Source organism: Heliangelus exortis, chromosome 2 (genome assembly GCF_036169615.1).
Source record: "Heliangelus exortis chromosome 2, bHelExo1.hap1, whole genome shotgun sequence".
Classification (NCBI taxonomy): domain Eukaryota; kingdom Metazoa; phylum Chordata; class Aves; order Apodiformes; family Trochilidae; genus Heliangelus; species Heliangelus exortis.
In genome coordinates, this window is record NC_092423.1 from 136019203 (window position 1) to 136041885 (window position 22683).

Genomic DNA, 22683 nt, shown 5'->3' on the forward strand with positions numbered 1-22683 from the left:
AAAGACTTCTTCCCATAAGTGAAAATGTGCAGTTTACCACTATACACATCAGAGACACATAAAAGGAGGTCAAAGTCAAACAAGAAATGCAAATGCCTTGCTCCAAAATTCCTGCTTTCTCTCTGGGTTTTTTTTGGTTTTTTTCAGGCTGAAGGAAAGAACAGAAAGAACAGAAAGAACAGATTTTTTTTGCAGAATTTTTGCAAAAAAGTTATATCATTACACTCAGAGATGTTAACTGGGACTATTGAACCAGGATGCCTAAAGATCAGGGTCTTCTTGCTATGACTATAGTGTTGCACAATATAAAGTTTAAAGCACCTTTCTTCACTCTTGCTTTTTGAGGTAAGACACTGCCCTTATTTTAGAGACAGAATAAGGAGACTAAGGCCTAGAGCAGCCAAGAACTATCTAACTAGGACAAACATGATTCACCTACCTGAGATTTGCAAATGTCAGCCAGCACAGAGATACACAAACTTAGCAAGGATTTCAAAGTCCATTTGCAAGCTGCCTGCAAAGAGCTGCATAGCCTGGGCTGCCATCACCACCCACATCATTTGTTTCAGAAATTAAATGCTGTGCACAGCACAAAAATACAAAACATCCTTATTTCTTCTCCTGTCTTTATGCACAAATTATACCCAATCTGAACTCTAAATAATGTAATGTGCGATATGGAATACATTTATTTATAGAATTATATTACATACACATATTATGATATCAATACAACAAAGATTATAAGATTTTCTAAAACATACATAATTCTACTCAGACAAAAGCTAAGAAAAACATCAATAGAACCATTTAGCCCTTATAAAGCTTCATTCTGAAAACAGAACTTGGTACAAGAAGTAAATTGATTATATTAGGCAGGAAATTGTTCACTAAATCAATTGTGCTACATTAATGATCTTAAAATTAAGAATATTTCCAAGGTGGCCACATGCATTTTCTGAGTACTAAGGTAACAGAAGACATTCAAAAAAATCTTTTGTATGTCTTGCAGAAATATTTATTTCTTTTTCAGCACACATTTGTTCATGTAATGACTATTTTCCATAGCTGTCGTTTTTGAAATGGGTGTTAAAATTACCCCTAGATGCCTCCATGGAAAAATCACAGAACATGTGTGTGCACTCTTTATTCATAAAACAGTTTTCAAATCTTTAGCATTTTGGATTTGTTCAGATGAGGATAGCATCTGGATTCCTTTAAAGCAATTACAATTCTCCCTTCTTAGTCCAATAAATTAAACATTTATTTGCTGTCTATCATAATATCTCTTCTCTAAAAGAATATATTTATTGTGTCTTTTGATTACCAAATACATGTAGAAGGCTGTCTGAAATTCAACACAGAAAGCAATGCTGCACTTCCAGATGTTAGAGGAATCTTCACATAGATTTTCACTGCTCAGCACCATAGTACTTCAAGCAAAAATAGAATTATGTACAATCCTTGCCTGCACTCATCTATGAAATTTAATTTTCCATTGAAAATCTACAAGTTAGCAGCAAATTCTGGCCTTGGACATGAATGTATGTTTCTTATTGGATCCAGTTTGGCAAAGATTATCCTTACTTTCTCAATATAATTGAAGCTTCCATTTAACTTCAGAAATACAACCTAATGCTAAGAACTACTAGCAATACAGAACAATAATCAAGCTGTATGGTGGTTATAGTCACACTTAACTTTTCAAAACTTCAGAGAAGCTCAGCTAATTATTGAAATCATCGTTGTGCGAAAAGCCATGTTTACTTACTTCCCAGATTAAACAAGGCTTCCCATTGACAGTTTTCAGAATTGTTTAGACTGGAGGGAGCTGCTGCTGCCCTGTTTGCCTTTGCAGTGCCCACAGCTGTGCTCCATACCCTGACACTACTCTAACTGAGCTGCATCCACTGTGAGCACAATTTAAAAAAAAAAAAATAAAAAAATTCAGGAATGTACTTGAAGACAGTAAGAAAAATAGCTGCTTACCAGGACTGGTTGTACCTAAAGAAATAATGTGTCCTCATCTAGTGTGTACAGTTTGGAGCAGGGGGCTATGAGTAAAGGCTGCAGGACTGGGCTATTTTCAGGACTGATCAGGGTGGGAGAACTCAGAGCCTCCCTGCAGAGTGAGGGAGATTCTGATTCACACCGCCCTGCACCTGGGCCTCCTGTCCAGGCTGGGGGACAGTGCGGGGATGCCTTATGCCTGGACCTCCACCCAGCCTGGAGCAGTGGGGCCTGCCAGGGACATCTGTACCATGCACCCAGGACACTCCCACCCTCAATCCAGGTTCAGTCCCAGGCAACCCCTGTGGCACCAGTGACAGGGAGCAGCTGCCACAAGCACCCAGGTGGCGTTTGCCCAGCACAGCCAGGCCCTGGTGCAGGCAGGCAGCATCCAGGGGTCAACAGAGCACTGCCACTTACTGCTCTCACCAATGCCAGGGCACCAAATACTGGAACAAAGAGACCTTCTCCTACCTGAACTAGCTAAGGGTAATACAGAATTGAGTTAATTGCATCTGACACTGATAGTGAATCTTTTTTGGCTACTCTGTTCAACACAAAAAAGCACTGTTCTTGTCTTCATTACCATCTTTTCTATCCAAATGGAGCAGCTTGTTTAAATCAAGAATTATCTCGATGCTCCATGCTTGAATCATTGTTATTGATCATGCAACTCCAATAAATCCTGTTGCTTACACAGCGGCCCAGAGGCCTGTACCAGTCTCTCCAGCCCTTTGTTCCACATTCTGATTCACCTTTTCATCAAGGATTTTGACGTAGCTGCTGCCCTTTAGCATTATTAGTGCACCCCACCCAAATAATGATTTTATCATTTAATTCTCTTCTAAACCACATTTTGTAAAAGGGAGAACTAAAAAAAACCAAAAACGAATCTGCACTGACGGGTGGGTAAACACGCAGGAGGTGGGGTTGTCTCTCCACATGACAGACACACCTCACACAAAAACCAGAAACATGCCTCTAATTGGGCAGGTTAACATTTTTCTAAAAGTTACTTTCTAGTCCTATCTGATCACTCCGTCAGGATGAGTAATGCAAAACATTCAATTTCTTGTGGGTTTGGTCCCAGTAGTTACTAAAAGCAGCCAAGTACATGTTTGTTTCTAAACTACTTCAAACCTTTAGAAAGTTATTTTAGCTTCATTTGTGAGCCTTTCACCATCTTGGGTATTTTGCCTGCCTTGTTTTTGCACAGGAAATTCAGTGCTTCAAAACCATTTCTCTTCAAGTCCTAACTTTATTTTCTCATTTTTCTTGTTGGAGGATTCTTGCTGTCTTCCAGGATTTAGTTATATTTTTAAAAGTAGCTCACTGCCTCTCCAGACAGTCTTGTGGAAACAGGTGCTCTAAAAAAAACAAAAGGCTTTGGCAGCTCTCTGACCTGACAGAGCTCTGTGCATTAGCAAGACACAGTGCCTGCTGAGTTCTCCTCAGCTAATTAGAGGACCCGTATGGCAACGAATGGCCTTGACTATAAATACTTCCTGAAATCTCTCTAACATATTCAGAGGAAATGGGAAAAAAATGAGATGCAGCTACAGATAAACTACTTCAGATGTTTCTTCTTTAAAGGGCTGTTTTTTTCTCTGCAAAGAGGCTGAGGGATTAGATGCAGCATTCAAGACTCCAACTTAAATTTGGTATACCATTAAGATGTTGCTGTCAAAATACGGGTGAAAGTGGGATACGATGCCAAAGTGTACAAAAATTTCCATTATCTTGTAGTGACCACAGGAAAATTACATTTAAACTAAGATCCCACTCTTTGTACTTGAACATTTTAGAGCTGCTCCTTGTGCTCCTGCTAAAGGCAGCAGCAGTACTACTAATATCAGAGAGAGAGGCTTTAAGGGAGGCTTTACCTCAGAGGCATGTTGCCCTTCTGGCAGAGAACTGCCTATTTACAGTAGGCTTTTGGAAATCACAACGGCCAGTTCAGCATTCCCAGTGCTTTGCAGCTGCCTGGCATCTTACCATGTAGATAACAGGAGTCAATATTTTATAACTGGAGAAATAACGTTTCACTGCTAGTAACTGTGTCCGATATTACTACACTGATATCAAATCAATTATATGTAAATTTACTGATACATACATACCTATTGCTTATTTTAAAATTAGCTCTGTCCATCAGCCACATAGGAGAATCCAAAACAAGGAGAAGGGAAATATATTTTTCTAATTTGCTGTCTCCCACAAATTTAAAGGCATATAAACAGCCCCAGAGAGGTTATGAAATACCAGAAGTGTAAATATCACAGACAAAAGGAAAATAGCCCTTACTAAAGTAAATAGAAATTTTCTTGAAACACTGTTATTTCCTGTAGTATGTAAACAGTCTGATAATTATGGTGCAAAATAATCTCCATTTAATAGAAGAGGAAATTTCATCCTTTGCCCCCCCAAAAAAGCTCACAGCAAAGGTTAACATGACTTCAGTTAGATATTTAACATTACAACCTGCAGTCTGCCTTTAATAAAAAGCACCAGTACCTCTGCAATACTTTGACAATCTCTCTCCTTCTGACAGTACACAAATCTCCCCATTACATGAAGTATGGTTAATATACAAGCATCTCCCTGTTGCCTTTATGTCTACACAGTACTATGGGACACACAGATGATCTCTGCTATTCCATATTTACATCGGCTAAAGCCCGATGTGAAGCAGCAGTGTTTACCAATACCTTTAGGTGGGCTAACTAGGTCTGTCCATGAATCTGAATGCTTAGACTGCAACCCCCAGTTTTGTGAAAAACATTATTCTACCAAAACAGGACACTTCATTTAAAATCTGTTTAGCAAAAAGTTCCTGAAGTCCTAGATCTGCGTTGTCAAAGCATTAAACAATCAGCCTGGCCTGGAGTCCGCTGGCTGCCAATGTGCTACCCAAAAAAAGGAACATTTTTGCATCTCAATAGACCTTCCAGTATCAACAAATCTTTATACTATAAAATCATCTACTCTAAGGAAGAGCAGAAATAATGTCTACATTGTACCACGGTGAGGTACATTTTTTGTAATTCCCATTTGCAAAACATACCGATTAGCTGTAAGTACAGCTGCTGGAAACATTTTAATAAGAAAAATAAATTAAAGCTACTCACAGAAGTGTACCAAGCCCCTGAGAAAGATTCTGTTACATGCACACAGCTCAGAAGTGCTCTTGGGGAAAAAGGTGCATCCACTGCATATGCGTGCACATACGCAGAGTTCAAGCTATCACCACTGCACCATCTCCAGCTCCCGAAAGGTCACAAGCGATTTAGTCTTCTAACTGCTAAAAAGGAAAGAAATCCTACCCTAATAACTCCTGTGAATAATCTAATGTAGCACAGAGACTGGGGAGGGAACATGTCCATCATGCATGGAAGGAATGCAAGAAAGCAGCATATCAACGGCTTACTCAACATGCAAAGCTGAAAAGCACTCCAAGTAATTTCCAACAGTGTACAATTATCCTGTAGGAATTAGGGATTTCTGTGGGCATCCGTAGATTTTCACCCCTTCCTCAGCTGATCTGCATGGTCTCTGGTAGTTTATTAAAATCCTAATCACTCCTAAACTCAGTATCTAGAAAACCCACTTGCAATATTAACCTCAGTCTGTATGGAAAAAATGTAAAAAACATGATCTCCCCTTTCTCTTCTCACAGCCATGAAAGAACTAAAAAAAGAAAAAGCATACACTATTCCTGCTACTGTCAAATCATTACAAAGCATTTGCAATAAGCAGAATAACTTTAACATATTGAATATAGATAGTACAACCAATAGGATGTGTTAGATTATTGTTTTTTCAGACCATTTCTCATGGTATTTATTCACTGAGTAATCCCAAATTTTTGGTTTCTTCTGTGTCAGTCTTTGGGGAAAAAGAAATGAAGGTGTCCACAGTGATTTTATTACTGGTTTTGTTTCCTAGTCACCAGTTGTCCTGGGATACAGTATTTTGAATGAGCATTCATTATATGACACCAGAAGCATGTATTGATTTAACACATAGCTTTTAAAAAGCCCAGACTTTTAGCATAACATTAGCTATTTCTACCAGCTATTTCACATTAGAAAAAAAGATTCTGCAGTAATGGATAATCACGACAGAAGTATTTAACAATACGGAGGCAGTTTTTATTTTAGAGGATTAAAAAAATTAGCTTTTTCCAGAATGGAAGAGAAATTATTTTTTGAAAAATTTCAAATTCTGTCTGGGCCAAATGAGCTTCCAGGCACATATATGACATGTATGTATGCCAGATAGTACCTGAGAGACAATACCTGACACTCTGGCCAAGCTGAGCGCTTGCCTTTTTTCCTGCCTCCAGTACTGCATTCTATAACTGTTTAAAGAACCTAGATCAATACCAAAATAAAGGAGTTAGTTAGGTTTCTATAATCTTTTTCACAGCTACAGGGAAACGGGGACTATGTGCCTGATTGAAGAATTAATACCACTCATGGAATCACAATACTTCATCTTTCACCATCTTCCTTACCTTCAAGAAGTTGGAATTCTCACTACCTTCCATCAATAGTGATGAAATATATACAATTAGAGACTCTGGTAAGCAGATGTATAATGTTAACCTTCTTCCCTTTCTTTTCAAATATTTGAAATTGAGAAAGACAACTTCCCCAATTTTCAAAGAAGAAAAGTGAAAATTTTAATACTGTAATTAAGGAAAAGACCCAGACAAACAAGTTTTTGGCACAATAGAGATCAAAGAGCAAGGTAGCTTAAAGTAAACACAAAAGTAATTCCTCTTTGAAGAATGTCAGTATGGTTTCACCAGTCAGTGTAGACCTAATCCACTAATAAATCCTTTTACAAACCTTATAAAAGCAAAATTGGGTTATTTAAAAATGCAAGGAACTAATTTATTTACACTCCTAACACATAAGAGTAAGACTTTCTTACTTTTTTTTTTTCCCAGAAAACCATGGAAATTACCAGTATTTCACCTTTCTGAACACCCATAAGTGATCAAAATATTTCCAAAGGGATAAAAATACTGATTTGAAACCAAAAATATACTACTGCTTTTGTATATAATGACTTTTTAAAAGTGTCTGAACTAACTTCAGAAAAAGGCATGAGAAGCAGCCAGTGTACAGCTTCCCCTTATCCATTCACTATTGGCTAAAACGTGTTTTTTATGGCCTTATTTTACCGCTTACTAAGATTTTAGACTCCAGCTCCAAACCAGATTTAGACCTTTAGAGAGCTGATTCTGCATACTACCACATCCCTTTGCAGATTTTTGTTTGGTTGGGTTTTTTTCATTCCTTAGTAGTCAAAAAATAACTGAAAAATATTTCTATTCTGATAACCCACAAAATAAACAGCTCCTCTGACCGGTATGTTAGTGGACTGCTCAGAACCACTACAAAAATTGAAGTGGGAAGGAACTACCATCATAGGTACAGCATGAGCTCCACTGCTAGTCATATATATATATATATATATATATTTCCAAATGGGGGAGAAAAATACAACCCTGCCATTCACAGCGAGCACACACCCAGGGCTGCAACAGGGAATGTGTCATACCATAACTGCTTCTCATACACTTGAAATCTGACATCAGTCCCCCTGAACTGCATGCAGAATTTAACTAACAGACACATTCTTTTTATAACTACAATAACTGCAATTGTAGGGTTGGACTCGATGATCTCTGAGGTCCCTTCCAACCCAGCCTATTCTATGATTCTATGATTCTATGATATTTTGAAGACTACTGACTGGATTTTAAAAAAGCTTGTAATACTGATGTATACAGCATCAGATATACCTATGTATAACCTTAACGAACTACAGAATAAAACATTTATATTGTTATTTGTCTCCTTATGACTTGTACTGGATGTTGTGAATATAAATGTTCTTACAAATGACAAAAATGAAAAAGAGCTGATCATCACTCCCATTTTAGTGAGGTTTGTCTGTGGACTCCCTGCTCCTGTAGCAAGTTTCTAGGTCAGATAGCATGCAGCCCCCGAAATCATACAATGATGACTCCAGGAGAAATAAACTTATTTTTCTCCCTGTTAAGCTGCTCAGAATTTTGAGCTTTTCTATGCTCAGGTTTACCAACAGTGGGAAAAACATGGAAAGGGAAGTTTATTATACATAGGTCCTTTCGCTTTAAAAAAAAAAAAAAAGACAGAATAGGAATTATGTGGTCTGAAAAATATTATTATTACCCAAACTCCTTTTCTCTTTTTTCTTTTGCTTTTGCTTCCAAGACAACTACACAAGTGTCAAAATTGATATATAATATTGTTGTTTTACACAAAAAAAGGTTACATTTTATTAATATTTAACTCAGGTTTCATAATCTTAAATATTTAATAATGTGAAATCTTGCTTAAGCGTGAATAGTCACACCACCACAAAATTTAGGAGGTGATTAGTTGTTTTAGTGCAACAGATGTGCAGCCTTCTGGAGTTCTAAACCTCCCTTCTTCAAATGCATCATCAACCTGTACAATTAGGAGGAATGATTAAACAAAATTCAATCATAGCTAAATAGCAAAAGCAGAAGCACTTGCTTACTATTACTACATCAATATATACATTGTTTTATGCAAACACTTTAGAATATTTACCTGCCAGTTTTACTCTACAATTTTGAGTTTTTCACTCTTTTCTTGATTTTTTTTTTTTTTCATGTGTGGAAAAAAAAAATAACACCACATTACTCTGGAACTGAAGAAATCATTTGCAAGCCTCATTATACATAACATACATGTAATGATAAAAAGCAAGAGAAGAGGAAAAAAAAAAAAAAAAGAAAAAAAAAAAAAGAGCTTCCTACCCGTAATAAGGACTGGGATTCATCCTTTGTCTTGCTCTCCCCGGATCCAGGGTAGGGCTGGGTGTGCTGCCCGGCCTTCTCTGCTGCTCCAGCTGGCACACCCTGCAGGAAGCCTTTGCTCTCCACTGTCAAGCCATAAATGGGCCGGGCAAGATGAGCAGCTTCTACATTTGGACTATCCCTTAAAGGCTTTGGCTGCTCTTGGCCAACGGATACTGGGGTCAATAAGCCTAGACTGGTCTGTGTGTATGATGGGCTTCCCCTCAAAATGTCTGTTCCTCTCCAGGTCACGTTCCGAAGATCATCACTGGGACTGTCAGTCCAACCTTTCTCCTTGAGCACTTCCTTGTCTTCTATCTTTTCCCTCTTCACTATGCTGTCAGATATAGGCTCCCCCATTTTGGGGTCTGGATTAATTAGACTGTAGACCTTAAGGTCAATTTTTGGCTCCTCCTTGATAGATGAAACGCCATGGCTGTCTTCCCCATTGGCTGTAGTGACATCCATCTCCTGACAGTGCACAGTGTTGAAGTGCTCCAGTAGTGACTGAGTGTCAACAGCTGTGAAGCTGCACTGACGGCATTTGTAGCAGTTGTGTACTCTCCTGGAAGAAAACAAGAAGTCTATTAACATGAAAGCCTCCCCTCGGCCTTCCCTTTCACAGCAGTCCTGCTTACCAAGATGAAGAAAAGAAACTGAACTTACAGCAAGATTCCCTCTAAATAAAGCAAGCAGGTTTACTTTGATGTCTTACATGATTTGGGAAAAATCCTGCTTGGTTTTGCCCCATGCTTTGCAATGTTCTCCTACTGCTCATTCACACTCTACTGCATTATTCTAAACTTTCATATAGTTTTCATTGGGATTTTCTGGTATTTCCTCTTCAATTTGCTGCCATACACTTTTCACTTTCCATTGTGGTAGAAACACCAAAGTATCACATTTTTTTCAAACAAAATCAAATGGTTAGAAAAGGGTAGTTTTCTTTGTATTAAAAAAACCACTTTGTATAACATAAATCTATGCTAGAAAGTTCAAATGCTTAAAATAATTGTTTTCCACCAATTTAATATACTTATGTTTGACAAAGATGATTTTCAATGGAGCACTGGTTAACTTATAGATAAGAATACACCTAAAGACAGAAGATTGTGCACAACAGACTGTACTTATTTGTCGTCTATGGACATTTGACACAACTTTAGAAGATGCTGCTCTAAAGAAAAAGTAAAATAGTTGGCTGTGTCACTAGAAACTGTATTTTCCCATCAAATACAGACATGCTTGAATATGAGCTGTGGAACAGTGTGGAATAACTTGCCTTCCTGTTTTTATTCTAAAATCCTATATAAAGTACTGAATTACTAAATTATGTAAAGCATATGTTGCTACACGAGAACAACATGTAACCCATTTACTGTATCTATCATAGGAACAGAACACTGTTTATGAGCTCTATAACACCATTATGAATAATTGTTTATAGCACAGGAGTGGTCAGAGCCCTTCATCAGGCTCCGGGCCCCACTGCGCCCTGCCTTGTACCAATGCAGAGTAAAATATTGTCCCTGCCCTTCATCAAAATGTACATAAATCTGCAAAAGCTTCTCCCTACAGACCCACTCACATATCCACACCCCAGGCATTCAGAGTCACAACAGCATCTTTAGCCAAGCTAAAAAATGAGCCTTTCGCTATCCACACAGGACAAAACTTGTATGAGAAATCTGTTACTGCCCTGACAACTCCAATTGTTAGAATTAATTCTTTTGAGGCCAAACCTTCGTCTCAGTGAAGTTGATGGCAAAACTCCCATTGACTTCAATAAGAGCAGGATTTGGCTCTCAGTGCATCTGTAGAACTGGAATGATACTCAAAATGTCCCTTTTAGAGTATGATAGTTAAGAAGGGACAACTTGCCAAACTTATTAAACCCCCTTGTCTTCCTTCTTTCCTTTTGCTGGAAAAACAAACCATATGTTATTTACATTGTCTGATTTTCTCTCAGTTGTGTCAGCATGCAGACATGAGTACACATTCAGATTCAAGCTTTTTAGCCCTTGTGCAATATCAGTTTTCCTTTTGTCATTTTCTGTATTTATATTCATTTTAAGGGACTAGATGGGCTCATTCGGTTATGCAAAAAATGGAGTCAGCTATTCTCTGCACAGCCTTATGGCAACACAATCTTGTGGGAGAGCAAGCTGTGGGTTAAAATCCTGTTCTGGCTGTGTTCCTTTTTCTTCATTCTACAATTGTGTTTTATTAAAATCAGCTTGTCTCTCGATGCGGTACTAATATATTCTCTCTTGCAACTTAATTCTTTTCTAAACTGAGCTTAACATAAAAAACAAAACCCAAAACAAAAAAAAGAGTGAGTGCTATCTGATCAAAACCATTTTACAAATACAAAAAGCCAAGTTATAAAGAGGGTCAGGCCTGTAAAGGTGGGATACTTTCAGATAAGTCCAAGTTAGAGAGGGGCTAGTTATCTTAAAAGCCAAGTTAAACAAGACACCATTTGGGACTAATGGCTAAACCACATACACTTCTCATGTGAAAGTTTATCAGTCCTTTGGGAGGCTACTTGGCCCTAAGTGTCTCTTGTTTAACTTGGCTATTTCAATGGCTAACCCTCTTTCCTAACTTGACTCTTATCTACAGAGATCACACCTCCAAACACCTGATGTTTTTCTGCCTAACTTGTCTTTTGTTTGATTTTTTTTTTTTCCCCTTCTCTGCTGGCTAAATATTTTTGATCAGGACTGGTACACACCATAGGAGTGGGACCACATTTCAGAGGATACAAATAGATGCCAAATATTATACCCAGTTGTAACTAAATGGCCAAAGCCAAGCTACAATCATCTTTATTACACTACAGTTTTGTTCATTTGAACTATTTATGATTTGTTCAAGTAAAGACATACAAAAAAATGTTCATTTTTTTTAAGTGAAACTGACAGGCACTATGACATAAAAAATATAAGGACTGATTTAGGTAGATAGTAACCCAACCGCCTTTTTTTTTTCAGGACATACACTTTTATAGTATGCATGAGAAAGCAATCTCTGCTATCAACATTATTAAAAATTTTCTTATTTCACATGGGTTTGTCATTTCTACTGTTCTATCCCCAAGCTCCAAAAAGCAAGTTAAAGTTTGGAGCTGTTCAATATATGTCACAGTATAAAATAATAAAATAGCATTAGCTATTGGAGAACTCTTGAAAATTGGAAACTTAGACTTTTCCAGAACAAGAGATACAAAGCATATGTTTTCATATCTGGCTGTTTTTACCCCACTCTGATAGCAATCAAGAAAACAAGTTGACAATGTTTTAATTCTTTCTATACTAGAATGTAAACCTACTCCATATTTCTAAAGGCCCAAGTTACACCTAGATTTGTGCACAAAGCTCCTCAAAGCTAAGCAACAATTTTTAAAATTCCAATATAAAAAGTACAAAATAAGCATTACTTTAAATTACACTTTACAGCTGAACCACTGTTATACTTTCTGAAACTCAGAACTCATCAGGTGGAACACAGTATATTTTTATAGAGCTGATCAAAGGAGAGATGTTTGAGGAAAATCTCAATATGGAAAAAAGTGAAGTAAATAAGAAGGAAACATCATTCTTCCTTCTGTGGTCTTGCTCATACACCATTCATCCAAGCTAACATAAGGTTCAAACCATTAACTGGCATTATTTTCGATGTGGCATTAGGATCGCAATGTCATCCCATCCATTGATGTCACTTAGCATTATTATTTTCACTACAAAATAAATCAGAGGCCTGATTATTCATGGACATTAAAACATTTATGGCCCAATTCCAAGATTAAATGTCAAAGTATTCAGGCCAAACCTTTGCTGCACTGCTACATTCTGGTAACTTAATAAAATCCTATCATTATTTATTTGTATTGAAATGTGCTTGGATTGGGTACTAGAAGACATGAGGATTTTCCCTTGCAATACCTTGAAGTTGGAGAGATGAGATGGGTTGGTTTTTTTTAATGGATTTAATGTTCTTGAGTTTTCTAATAGGCTGTGATAGTCTTGACATTAGCCAGTTGTTAATTAAGTCTTGTTGACATACTTCTTACTAGTCTAAGTATTACAAAACACCGTATTATACAAAACAAGTAATTTTTATTTTTTTTTTTTAAATTACCTGAAGACATTCCTATGCTCTGGGGCATAGAAAATATTCTGGATTAAAGTATAGCTGTCATATCACTTCCATTATTTTTCATGTTTTGAATTTCATTATGAATATAATAATTACTCGTATTTCTCATGAAGAAACAGGCTTATAAGGAAGTTTATTTTTTGGATGGGTACTGTATGCAGGCTTGTGGGGAGCGGAAAATATTCAGAAAGAAAGAGAGAAAGCAAAGCAAGCAAGAAAATTCAGCACAGGGACGGAAAGGGGAGGAGAATGGGCTGAGAGGAGAGCAGCAAGGCTGAGATGAAAGGAGAGCAAAATCCACCGGCAAGAGCAAACAAGTTCAGAGCAGTGAATTAAGGTGTCAGGAGAATGGGAAAGGTCCTTGCAGCTGCTGCTATTGTTCAATGAGCAAAGGCTCCAGCTCTGCTGAAAAAACGGGAGCTGGTGGGCCTCAATTTACACTTTTGCCCTCGGTTGTCCTCTGTGAGAGTGTCCCAAATGCTCTACATTTCCATAATCTGCACATCTAAGAACCTGCTCCACATCTGCCTAAGAGTCTGAGGGAGCAGGCACCTCTGACACCCCGCATCCCTGACCTGCAAGAATGGAGTACCCCTCTGCCTTTTATCCCTCTATTCCATTTACATTTAAGAGGCACAGAATTTCACTTGATCAAAATTGTCTTCCACATTTCCAAAATAATTTCTGTTCATTAGAAAAAACATCCTACCTCTTTGCCAAAGCTAAAAATGTAGTGTTTTGTCACATCTTTTAGCAACATAAAAAAACAAACAAAAAACCAAAAAAAACCCACACTTCTGCAAGGTCTCTCATTTTTAAGAAAAAAATTAAGTTTTAAAAATTAATTATTTTGGAACAAGAAAGAAAATAATCGCTAGACTCAGAGATCCAACAAGCAAAATTTCTCCAAATACTGAGTATGATTTTATCTATATTACAGCAGTTGGCATATTTTAATATGTCAGGATACCAGACTGTTTTAAGGAAAAACTAAGCTTTGCAATGAACATGAAGAATATCTGATTCCTCAGAAGTATAATGGGAGTAGTAGCAGAATTAGTAGAAAATGGAGGCCAATAAAACTTCTGGGAATTTATTTGAGTAAGCACATTTTACTGAGGTTTAAATACAAGCAAACTCAAGTGCAAAGTGATTCATTAACTTCAAATTTAACTGAACAGCTCTCAAATAATCATGTCAGGAAAAACTGAATAAGCATTAAGTGAACGTGTATGTTTCTGCAAACAGAAAACTTGGAAAGAGGCACTTTTGCAAACTCTGATACTCGTGAACATGGCTGCAAAGGAATAATATTGGAACACTGAAAATTTTTTTACCACGCACAGTGAAATTGTAGACGTAGAGCTAAAATGAAACAAAATAAAAAAGAAAATAAATTAAGCATGCTGCCCATGTGTATGATTCAAAAATGAAAATAATCAAAAAATGCATGTAAAAAATGCATTAACCCAAATGTGTAAGTTCTGATGGTTCAGTTCTGATACTTACACATTATCAAGGGTAAACTTAAACGTGAAAAGAAATACTTTCTGCCACCACATCCATTCACCTCCTTATTATGTCACTGGACAAGTTATTTATATATGTGCACATATAGCATTTTAACTACTTCAGGAATACATAATACATGGTATAACAGTTTTATTGAGACAAATTCTGATGAAGGAACAGGATAGGCCAGCTAGGATGTGAAGGCACCCCATATCAGCACATTTCTGGGTGTCAAATAACTCCCTAACTACTATTTTATCGAAGTTCTATTTTTTTTTCTGAACTATTCTGTATCTTTAGTTCATAAAATACAAAAAAAAAGGGAAGAAAATAAAGAATGAAAATATAATGTATATAAAACTTCTATTTGAAAAAAAGATGATAATAATAAAAATTGAAGCTATAATGCCTTTGAAATCTCTCCTTCCATTTGTTTTACTTTGATAGAGTGAAAACTATGAAAACTAGGTTACGTATTAAAAAGCAATAAAACCTGCTGGTGTTTGCCATTATAGACCACCTACCACAAACTGAACTAACTTCTGCAATTTCAAAGAAGATGCACAGTTGGGGATACCAGCAGCAATACATGTAGAAAAGAAACAATACTCAAATTAAAGAGAGCGAAGGACAGGAGAAAGGGAAAGAAGTTGGCACTTACAGGGATGTTGTACTTCATTTTCATTACACAATATCCTCAAACTACTCAATAATGTCATTGACTGGAGGCTTAAAAAATACATTGCTCAAGTGTCTAAAACAGAATAGCCTAATTTGAGATGAACAAGTTGAGATTCAAACTTCTAAGTGCATCTCTTGATTTTCCAGAGTGCAGCTACAACTGCTGGAGTAGAAGGGTGCTGAGCCCTCCAAAGGAGAATTTACTGCTACCCCATCCCTGACTTAGCACTTTATTTTGAAAGTCATGGCTTCTTTCCTTGGGAAAAAGGATTTTAACTAGGCGTGCTTGTTAAAACTTAAATTACCAGCCACAGCAAAATAAAAGTGTTGGGTTTTGTTTTGGTTTTTTCAGTCAAGGAGCCATTTCAATCTTCCAGTTATTTAACCACTAAAAAAAAGATCATGCCATGCCCCAGCGGCGGACAAAGTGCTGCCTATGGAGCTCTACGGCACAGCTCAAAGCTGCTATAATAATGCTTGGAACTTAGATACCACTTTTCATCTTCAAAGCAGTTTACAAACATTAACTAATTAATCCGCACAACATCCCTCGGGCCCACTTGGATCAAAAATAGGGCACTGCATGCTGAGACCTGAATCCTCCGAGGGCCCTAGCTCCAAATTAAAGATGAGCAATCTGCTCCTTTTCTTTTTTTTTTTTTTTTTAATAGACTCCTGATACATTGCCAATGCAGCCCTCTGTTGGGCAACATTTGGATGCCCCCAGCTTTAATCTCTATTAAAGTATCATGCCCCAGTCTGCCTTTGTTAATTTTGGATGTCTTGGAATCCATTAAATGTGGCACAGTTTCTTGAGCTTTTAACAAAGCTTTAGCTTTGAAAACGCATCTTCTTTTGTCTTCATTCTAGCTGGCTTCCATGCAAAGATCTTTTAGATGAGATAGATACTGAGTTTTCCGTTGTTGTTGACGCATTAGCCTTAACTATTAACATATTCAGCATGATTTTCTAATATTTAACATCGCTTTTGCAGCCGTACATAACTGTTGCTCTTTATGAAGCCTAAGAGCCAGCTCCTCCTCTGATGTAAACTGGACTGCCAGTTTACAACAGCCCAGGAACTGACCCAAGAAGTTTAGCTGGGAGTTGGCTGTCACTATGACATTGTGTCAGACTGAGTCAGGAGACTGGCTGCATCCACCTCCAAATAGGAACATTAGCATTTAAAATAAATAGAATGACACTGTAAACCAGCAACACAAAAATAATCATCTCCAAAAGGATCTCGGGGGATGACATCAACAGACAAAAGAGTGTCTGCTCCCAGTGTGAAACCAACACCAAAACAGCAGTGGAATGCTCTTAAACCAATTATTGCATTGCTGGATTTGGGAATGGAAAATACTACAAAAAGGTAGTACATTGAAACACTCTTACAGAGCATGAAAGGATTCATGGTCTATCTTGGAAAGTAAAGCCATTTGTGTTTCCCTACTGAATGAAGATGCCAGCTTTCTGGTAAAAAGTCTAAACTAAAATAGTACCTAAAAGATTCTGGGTGGAAAATAGTTGACCAAACCTCAAATATGCTGGAACTTCAGCATCTGCACACAAATCCAAATCTCCCTCTTCTTTGCACAGGTTTAAATGTATAATTAAATCCACCGACTTAGCTGGTGGTTTTCCAACACAAAGTGGATGTTGGACTAGACCCTGACTGTACAGATTTATATCTTTGTGCGTTCCTATTTTGATTTCCAGCTTCCTCAAATGTTTGGGAAATGGTGACATTTAATTAAGGAACTAAGGGATGACTGGTTTTTTTGTTTCCTATCATTATTCATTTAAAACTTCACTGTACCTGTAGTGTCGGGAAATCTCTTCTTCCACCTGGGTGGTAAAGTCACATTTGGTACATGAGTGTTCTTTGTTCTCCTTAAGCGTCAGCGGCGCCTCTGCCCCTGGCAGGGTGTTTGTTTCTGGTTTGACATCAGATGCTTGGGCTTCGTGTGCATTCTCATAGTGGAGCAGAAGAACATCCACGTCGGGAGTGGAGAATGAGCACTGATGGCACTGGTGTTTGACTCTAGAGCTTCCTGTCACCCCTGGAGACAGGTGCAAAAGCAAGAGAGCACAGTGGGAACAATTACTTTTTCTGCAAGCAAATGGATAAGTAATTTCTCCAAGGTGCTTTTCTGGGCTGCAGAGGCCTCGGGGACAGAACTGACAGTGCTTAATGGTACATTTATGAATGTTGTGTAGCTGCTGATAGTGACGGAGAAGTGGGCCCACCACTATTACATCTGGGCCGTGGCTCTTTGAGTACCTAAAGTCACAGAACTGACAATTGTAGCTTGTCACCATGCTGTCCTCTGCTCCTTTGCTAGTCACGTCTTTCTTTTTTGCCACACTTGCACCCTTTTCTGTCTTTGTCACTAACTCCCCATCTGCATTTTTGGCTAGATCATTCTGGTTAATGACAGATCCCCTAGAAAGCTTATCATTCAGATCTGGGTGAAGGCTTCCTGACTGACTTCCCCCATGCTGTTTGCTGTAATGTTCTAATAGTTTCAGTGAACTGGACGATTCACAGCTGAAACTGCAAAATTTACACCAGTAGTAACTGGTTGTATCGGTACCATTTTGTCTAGAGGAATCTATTGGCTTGATGGGCACCGAATATCCAACTGGTGTATCATCTCCTGCTTTTACAGTGATTCTGTCTTGCCACTTCCCCAAGTCTCCAGAATCACACGGTCGAAGAGTAGGACTGGATTTATTGGAGTTTTTCTCTGAAGTTTTACCAGAATCAGAGGAGGGAAGGGCTGCTTTCATTTTGTTTGGGTGAGTCTGTAAGAAGTGTTGCTCTAGTTCAGTGGAGGAGTTGCCCATGTAGGTGAAATTGCAGAATTTGCAGCGGAAGTACTTGGTGTTGCCTTGGCAATCTGGAGTTTTCCGCCCAATTCCAATAAAGGTTCCACCTAAAGTAACCTGCGAATAAAGAATAAAGCCACTTTTAGCATGACTACAGTTTTTTCAAATAGCAAGGAAGTGGAAGGAAAAAAAAACAAAAAAAAAAAGGCAATTAATTTTTAAGCCTCTTATTAACCATTACTACCATTTTCATTTGTACTAATCCAGTAAGATACCAGACATACATTCTCAAATATTTAACACTTGTTTTTGAAGATTTTAAAATGTTTCAAATTGCTGAATATTTATTTCATATAAGTAATATTTGTATTTGGTATAACTAAGGCACATTTACAAATTATCTTAATTGAATGTCCTCTGCTAAGACTATGCTTCCTTTACTAAATCATGTAATTGACAGAATATCCAATAAGCAGTTCTCATAACCCTGAGCCCTTTAACAAAAGACTTTGTTAGAAATCTATACCAGGTGTGGAACAAGAGAATGGGTCCTCAGTCTTTCTTTCAATACACTTATATGTTTTAATAATTTTCATGCTTAACAGTCCAAGAGAATTGCTTTCTGAATATGAGCAAACAAAAATTAAATTTGAAATCATGAATTCAGTTTGTTGGGTCAGAGTGCAAGCAATTTCTTTAAAGACAATTTCTACTGGAGTATCCAGTATCCACCCGGATACCTTTTTAATGCATCCACTGTGGCTAATGGCTGAAATGAAAGGCAGTTTTCTCAAAGATTACTCAGTGCAGATACTCTCTAAGAACATCTTCTGTTTCTCTCATGCACAGAACTCAACTCAGTAAAATAAGGATGGAAAAACTACAGTAGAAAAATGGCATGTGGCAAAGAAACCTACCACACCCAAGTCTATGCAAGTCCATGACATCACTAATTTTTAAAGAAAAGGGGGGGGGGGGGGGGAAGGTAGATCTACTTAACTGTTCTCATGATCTCTGAGCAAAAATGGTCTGCAGGAAGGAAACAAGGTTTCCAGTTTCCAGGGCTTACGTTATTAAACCTCGTGTTCTCATAGCAGGCAGGCCTGCCCTTCCCAGGAGTGCACCACACCTGCTCATGACATCAGGGGGAGATTTGCTGCTCCTGTACAACTGGTTTGAAGGGCACAGAAAGAATCTCTTGACAAAAATGTCACCATTGCTCTACTTCTTTTCCTGAATAGGAAATCATGTACAATATCAAGAAGATAATTCCTCTTTACAGCCGAAATCCACAGCCATCTAATTTTTTGTCATCATCCAATCTACACCACTACATGGGTGGAAGCTTCCTTGTGCCACAGTCTCAATTGTTACACCCAAAAGATGCCTTACGGGGAATATAAAATTTCCACACAGCGTTAGATTTCCATTCTCCTGACCAGTAAGTGTATTACTACATTTCTGCAGGATTCAGTTGTAATGCATTAGGCAAATGGTGTAATTATTTTTCTTCTCCTCCTCAACAGCTGTGCCACAAAGAAAGAATGTGATCACTGCTCATTCAGTATCACACCATACGGAAAGACTCAGACATACAGAGAGCATGAAATGTAAACATTTTTAAATGCATATAATATAAATGCCTTTTAGACATTTAGCTTGGAGAGTGAGATGCTATCCTTTGTATCCCATCTGAATTAAACATATATGGTGAGTCAATGAGTTGTTAAACCATGATATAATGAGCTGCTATTCAGCCTCAATTTTTTTTTCCTTTAAAGAAAGCACAATTCCCTTATGCTGGTAAAAACTTTTTCTTAAATAAACTGAAAATTGCTGTTTGTTTAGGAAACATATCTCATTAGGCAATGGTGAGTCAGGCAGCCAAATAGCTAGGACTGTAATAACATTTTCACCTAAACTGGGGCTCCAACTTCTGGTATCAAGTTATGAATTTGGTTTTGAAGAAGTTCTTTGGAAGAGGGATGTTCTAACAGGTCTTCTGTGCATCAGAAGACATTTTATTCAAGAACTAGAGACAAAGCCATGCTGAGCCTGATCCACTAACAACAATGGAATTTGGTCCTGGTCCATGGTATCTGGCACTTTAAGCCCCTATCCATTATATTATTTCAATGTTCAAAGTCCCAATGGTGTTAAAAGACAACTTAAAGAAAGCACTGATGGAATTACAGTAAACAGAAAATAACAGCAGTTCACTGGGTGATTACATTGCAAGGTGATCTGGTTTTGCTTATTTGATTAGATACTCATGTTTGTTCCATGCATGAATAGAAAACTGGCCAAAATGCTTTACCTTAAGTGCCTGTAATGAGTATATACATCCATTGCCCTCAGCTGTCCACTCATAAGAGCCTATAGATAACGAACCTATTTTGCAGGCACTCAAGGACACCAGTTAGAAACCGTGAGTGACAATGATCCCAGCTGCTGTTCATTGCTAATTACTTTTGTTTGTGAATACTGAAAAAACATATTATTAGCACTAGCATTTTATACAATGGACTGTAAATCACATAATTTCTGTAACTTCTGCTAATCCTGCTTAGTGGCCTCCATAGCAAATTTATGTCCCATGCTAATACACCCTCTGCATTACAAGAGGGGATAAAATAGAACTACACATTCCCACACTATTTTTGTTACGCTCTTGCAATGGAAGGGGGAACACAATCTTTATAGCACTGGAAGTTAACTTATTACCAGTTACTGGCTTGACATTTCCCTGATTACCCCACCACAATTCAAAATAATGTGTCCTATTAGAGGAACGCGTAGGTGAAAGGTAACACAGGATCATTTTTATGTTATTACACTCAAAAGCCATTTTTTTGCACATAACTAAAAACCTCCTTGGGGGTCATCAGATAAAAAGAATAAAAGAAACTGGCTTCCATGCACCGAGGCTGGGAGAAGCACTTGAAGTGATGGCAAAAACTGAAGCTGTTTCAGCTTTCACCCAGCCAAATTTGGAAGAAGCCTACACGTCTACAGAGCTGTTTGGATTCATGCACTTCACTCATGTTTTGGCTTGACTTTCAGATTTTTCTGTTACATATCATATCTCAATGTACATCCTAAACTCCTTCACTGTGTGTGTAATTGTCCTTAATCTCCCGCTCATTCCGATCTGCCCCAGAAAGCAGAAAAATAAAAGAGAAAAAGATGGAAGAAGGGTAAAAATATATCTATGCCCTAGAAATCAATATCCATAATTCTGTGTGGTAACAGAAGTGATAGTTTCTCATATTTATACCCCTACTTAATTCTAAACCCAGCAAAACCTCATCTTCTCCTTTGGCTTGACATAATTCTACTTTCTTAAGTAGTCAATCCTCCCCATCATAAAAAAGAAGAAACTAAACTAAAGCAATGCTAACACTGTGCGATTCTTTTACAGAAGTGGAGTCCAAAGTGCCAGCTGACACAACTCCTGTCAATCACAGCTTGCACTGGAAATGTAAGAGCACCTATAGATCAACAGTTCCCTCGATAAGCACAGAAGAAAATAAATATTCCTACTTCTCTTTTTAAAGGTGATCTAACATACAAGACATCTGTTTGGCCCATGGAAACCTTATCGAGTTCTTTCCTTCACTGCTGATTGCTTATGAGACCTTGGGATTATCACTTATTCCTGCAGCACCTCAATTATGGCAATAAAATTGGTATTATTATGCTGTATAGAGGAAGACAGCTGTTAGAATGGGTTCTCCGTTATTGCACTTGAGATGGTTGCACTCATATTCTTCTACAATTGTTCTTCAAAGCCATGCCTCAGTCTGAGATTAAACTGAAATGTATTTCCCAGGAAGACTCCCTGAATCTCAGTACTCTACTCATTAAATTCATTCATTAATGAGGAAAATTATAAAACTCTAGAAGACTGGGACAGAATTGACTAAAAGGTTTGAAGTTCATGTGTTAATACAATTAAGCTATCTCCTCATACATCACACACATTTCCAAAAATAGCTAAAATGAGGAGAAAAGATAACACAGTGACTGACAATGTTTCAAGACATATTTTCTAAAGCATGTTGGCAAGACCTTCAACAAAGCCGTGTAATTGCACTCTTTGTTTCCAACAGATATGTCTACATTGCCTGAATTAGTCAGGCCAAAACCAATGATTTCTTGGATAGATGGACTTGGGCAAGGAGAGGTACTTTCAGGCTTTTTTTAAACATGTCTTTGATATTTAATCTGCCCTTGATACAAATGCTATCCTACACTATTCTTGCCCCTCCTTTTCAAAGTTCAATCTGAAATTTCACTACGTCAAAGAAGTTTACAAATACTGCTTACAGAATATGGAAAAAATTATGCAGGAAGACAAAGTCTGCCAGCTCCTGTAATCATAAGTTTCATGAAGAAAATTCCACCAGCAGACTCTAGTGGCCTATATCGACGCAAGGCTTAAATGCACAAAGTAAAGTTTTCTCTGTCCCCTGGCTTCTTCTGGAACTCCTGATTAGAAACTAGACCAACTATCTCCATTGGAACATCAAACATTAATAAATTTTCTTTATTTGATCACCTGTGTTTCATCTTTGTCTAATCAGGAGGTGAAAGGCTTCAGA

At 37.7% G+C, this 22683-nt stretch overlaps 1 protein-coding gene across 5 annotated transcripts in view; it reads right to left on the reverse strand.

Moving 5' to 3' along the window:
• The window catches only part of TRPS1 (transcriptional repressor GATA binding 1), a 212076-nt gene that overhangs the window by 137147 nt on the left and 52246 nt on the right, over positions 1 to 22683 (reverse strand). For 4 of the 5 annotated variants that reach the window (XM_071738237.1, XM_071738233.1, XM_071738236.1 and 1 more), the window contains 2 exons: positions 17067 to 18196; positions 8852 to 9455 (listed from right to left, as the gene is read on the reverse strand). In XM_071738237.1, the coding sequence (XP_071594338.1) occupies positions 8852 to 9455; positions 17067 to 18196 (1734 nt within the window). The remainder of the gene's footprint in view (positions 1 to 8851; positions 9456 to 17066; positions 18197 to 22683) is intronic. The other variant, XM_071738238.1, reaches the window with a different exon arrangement.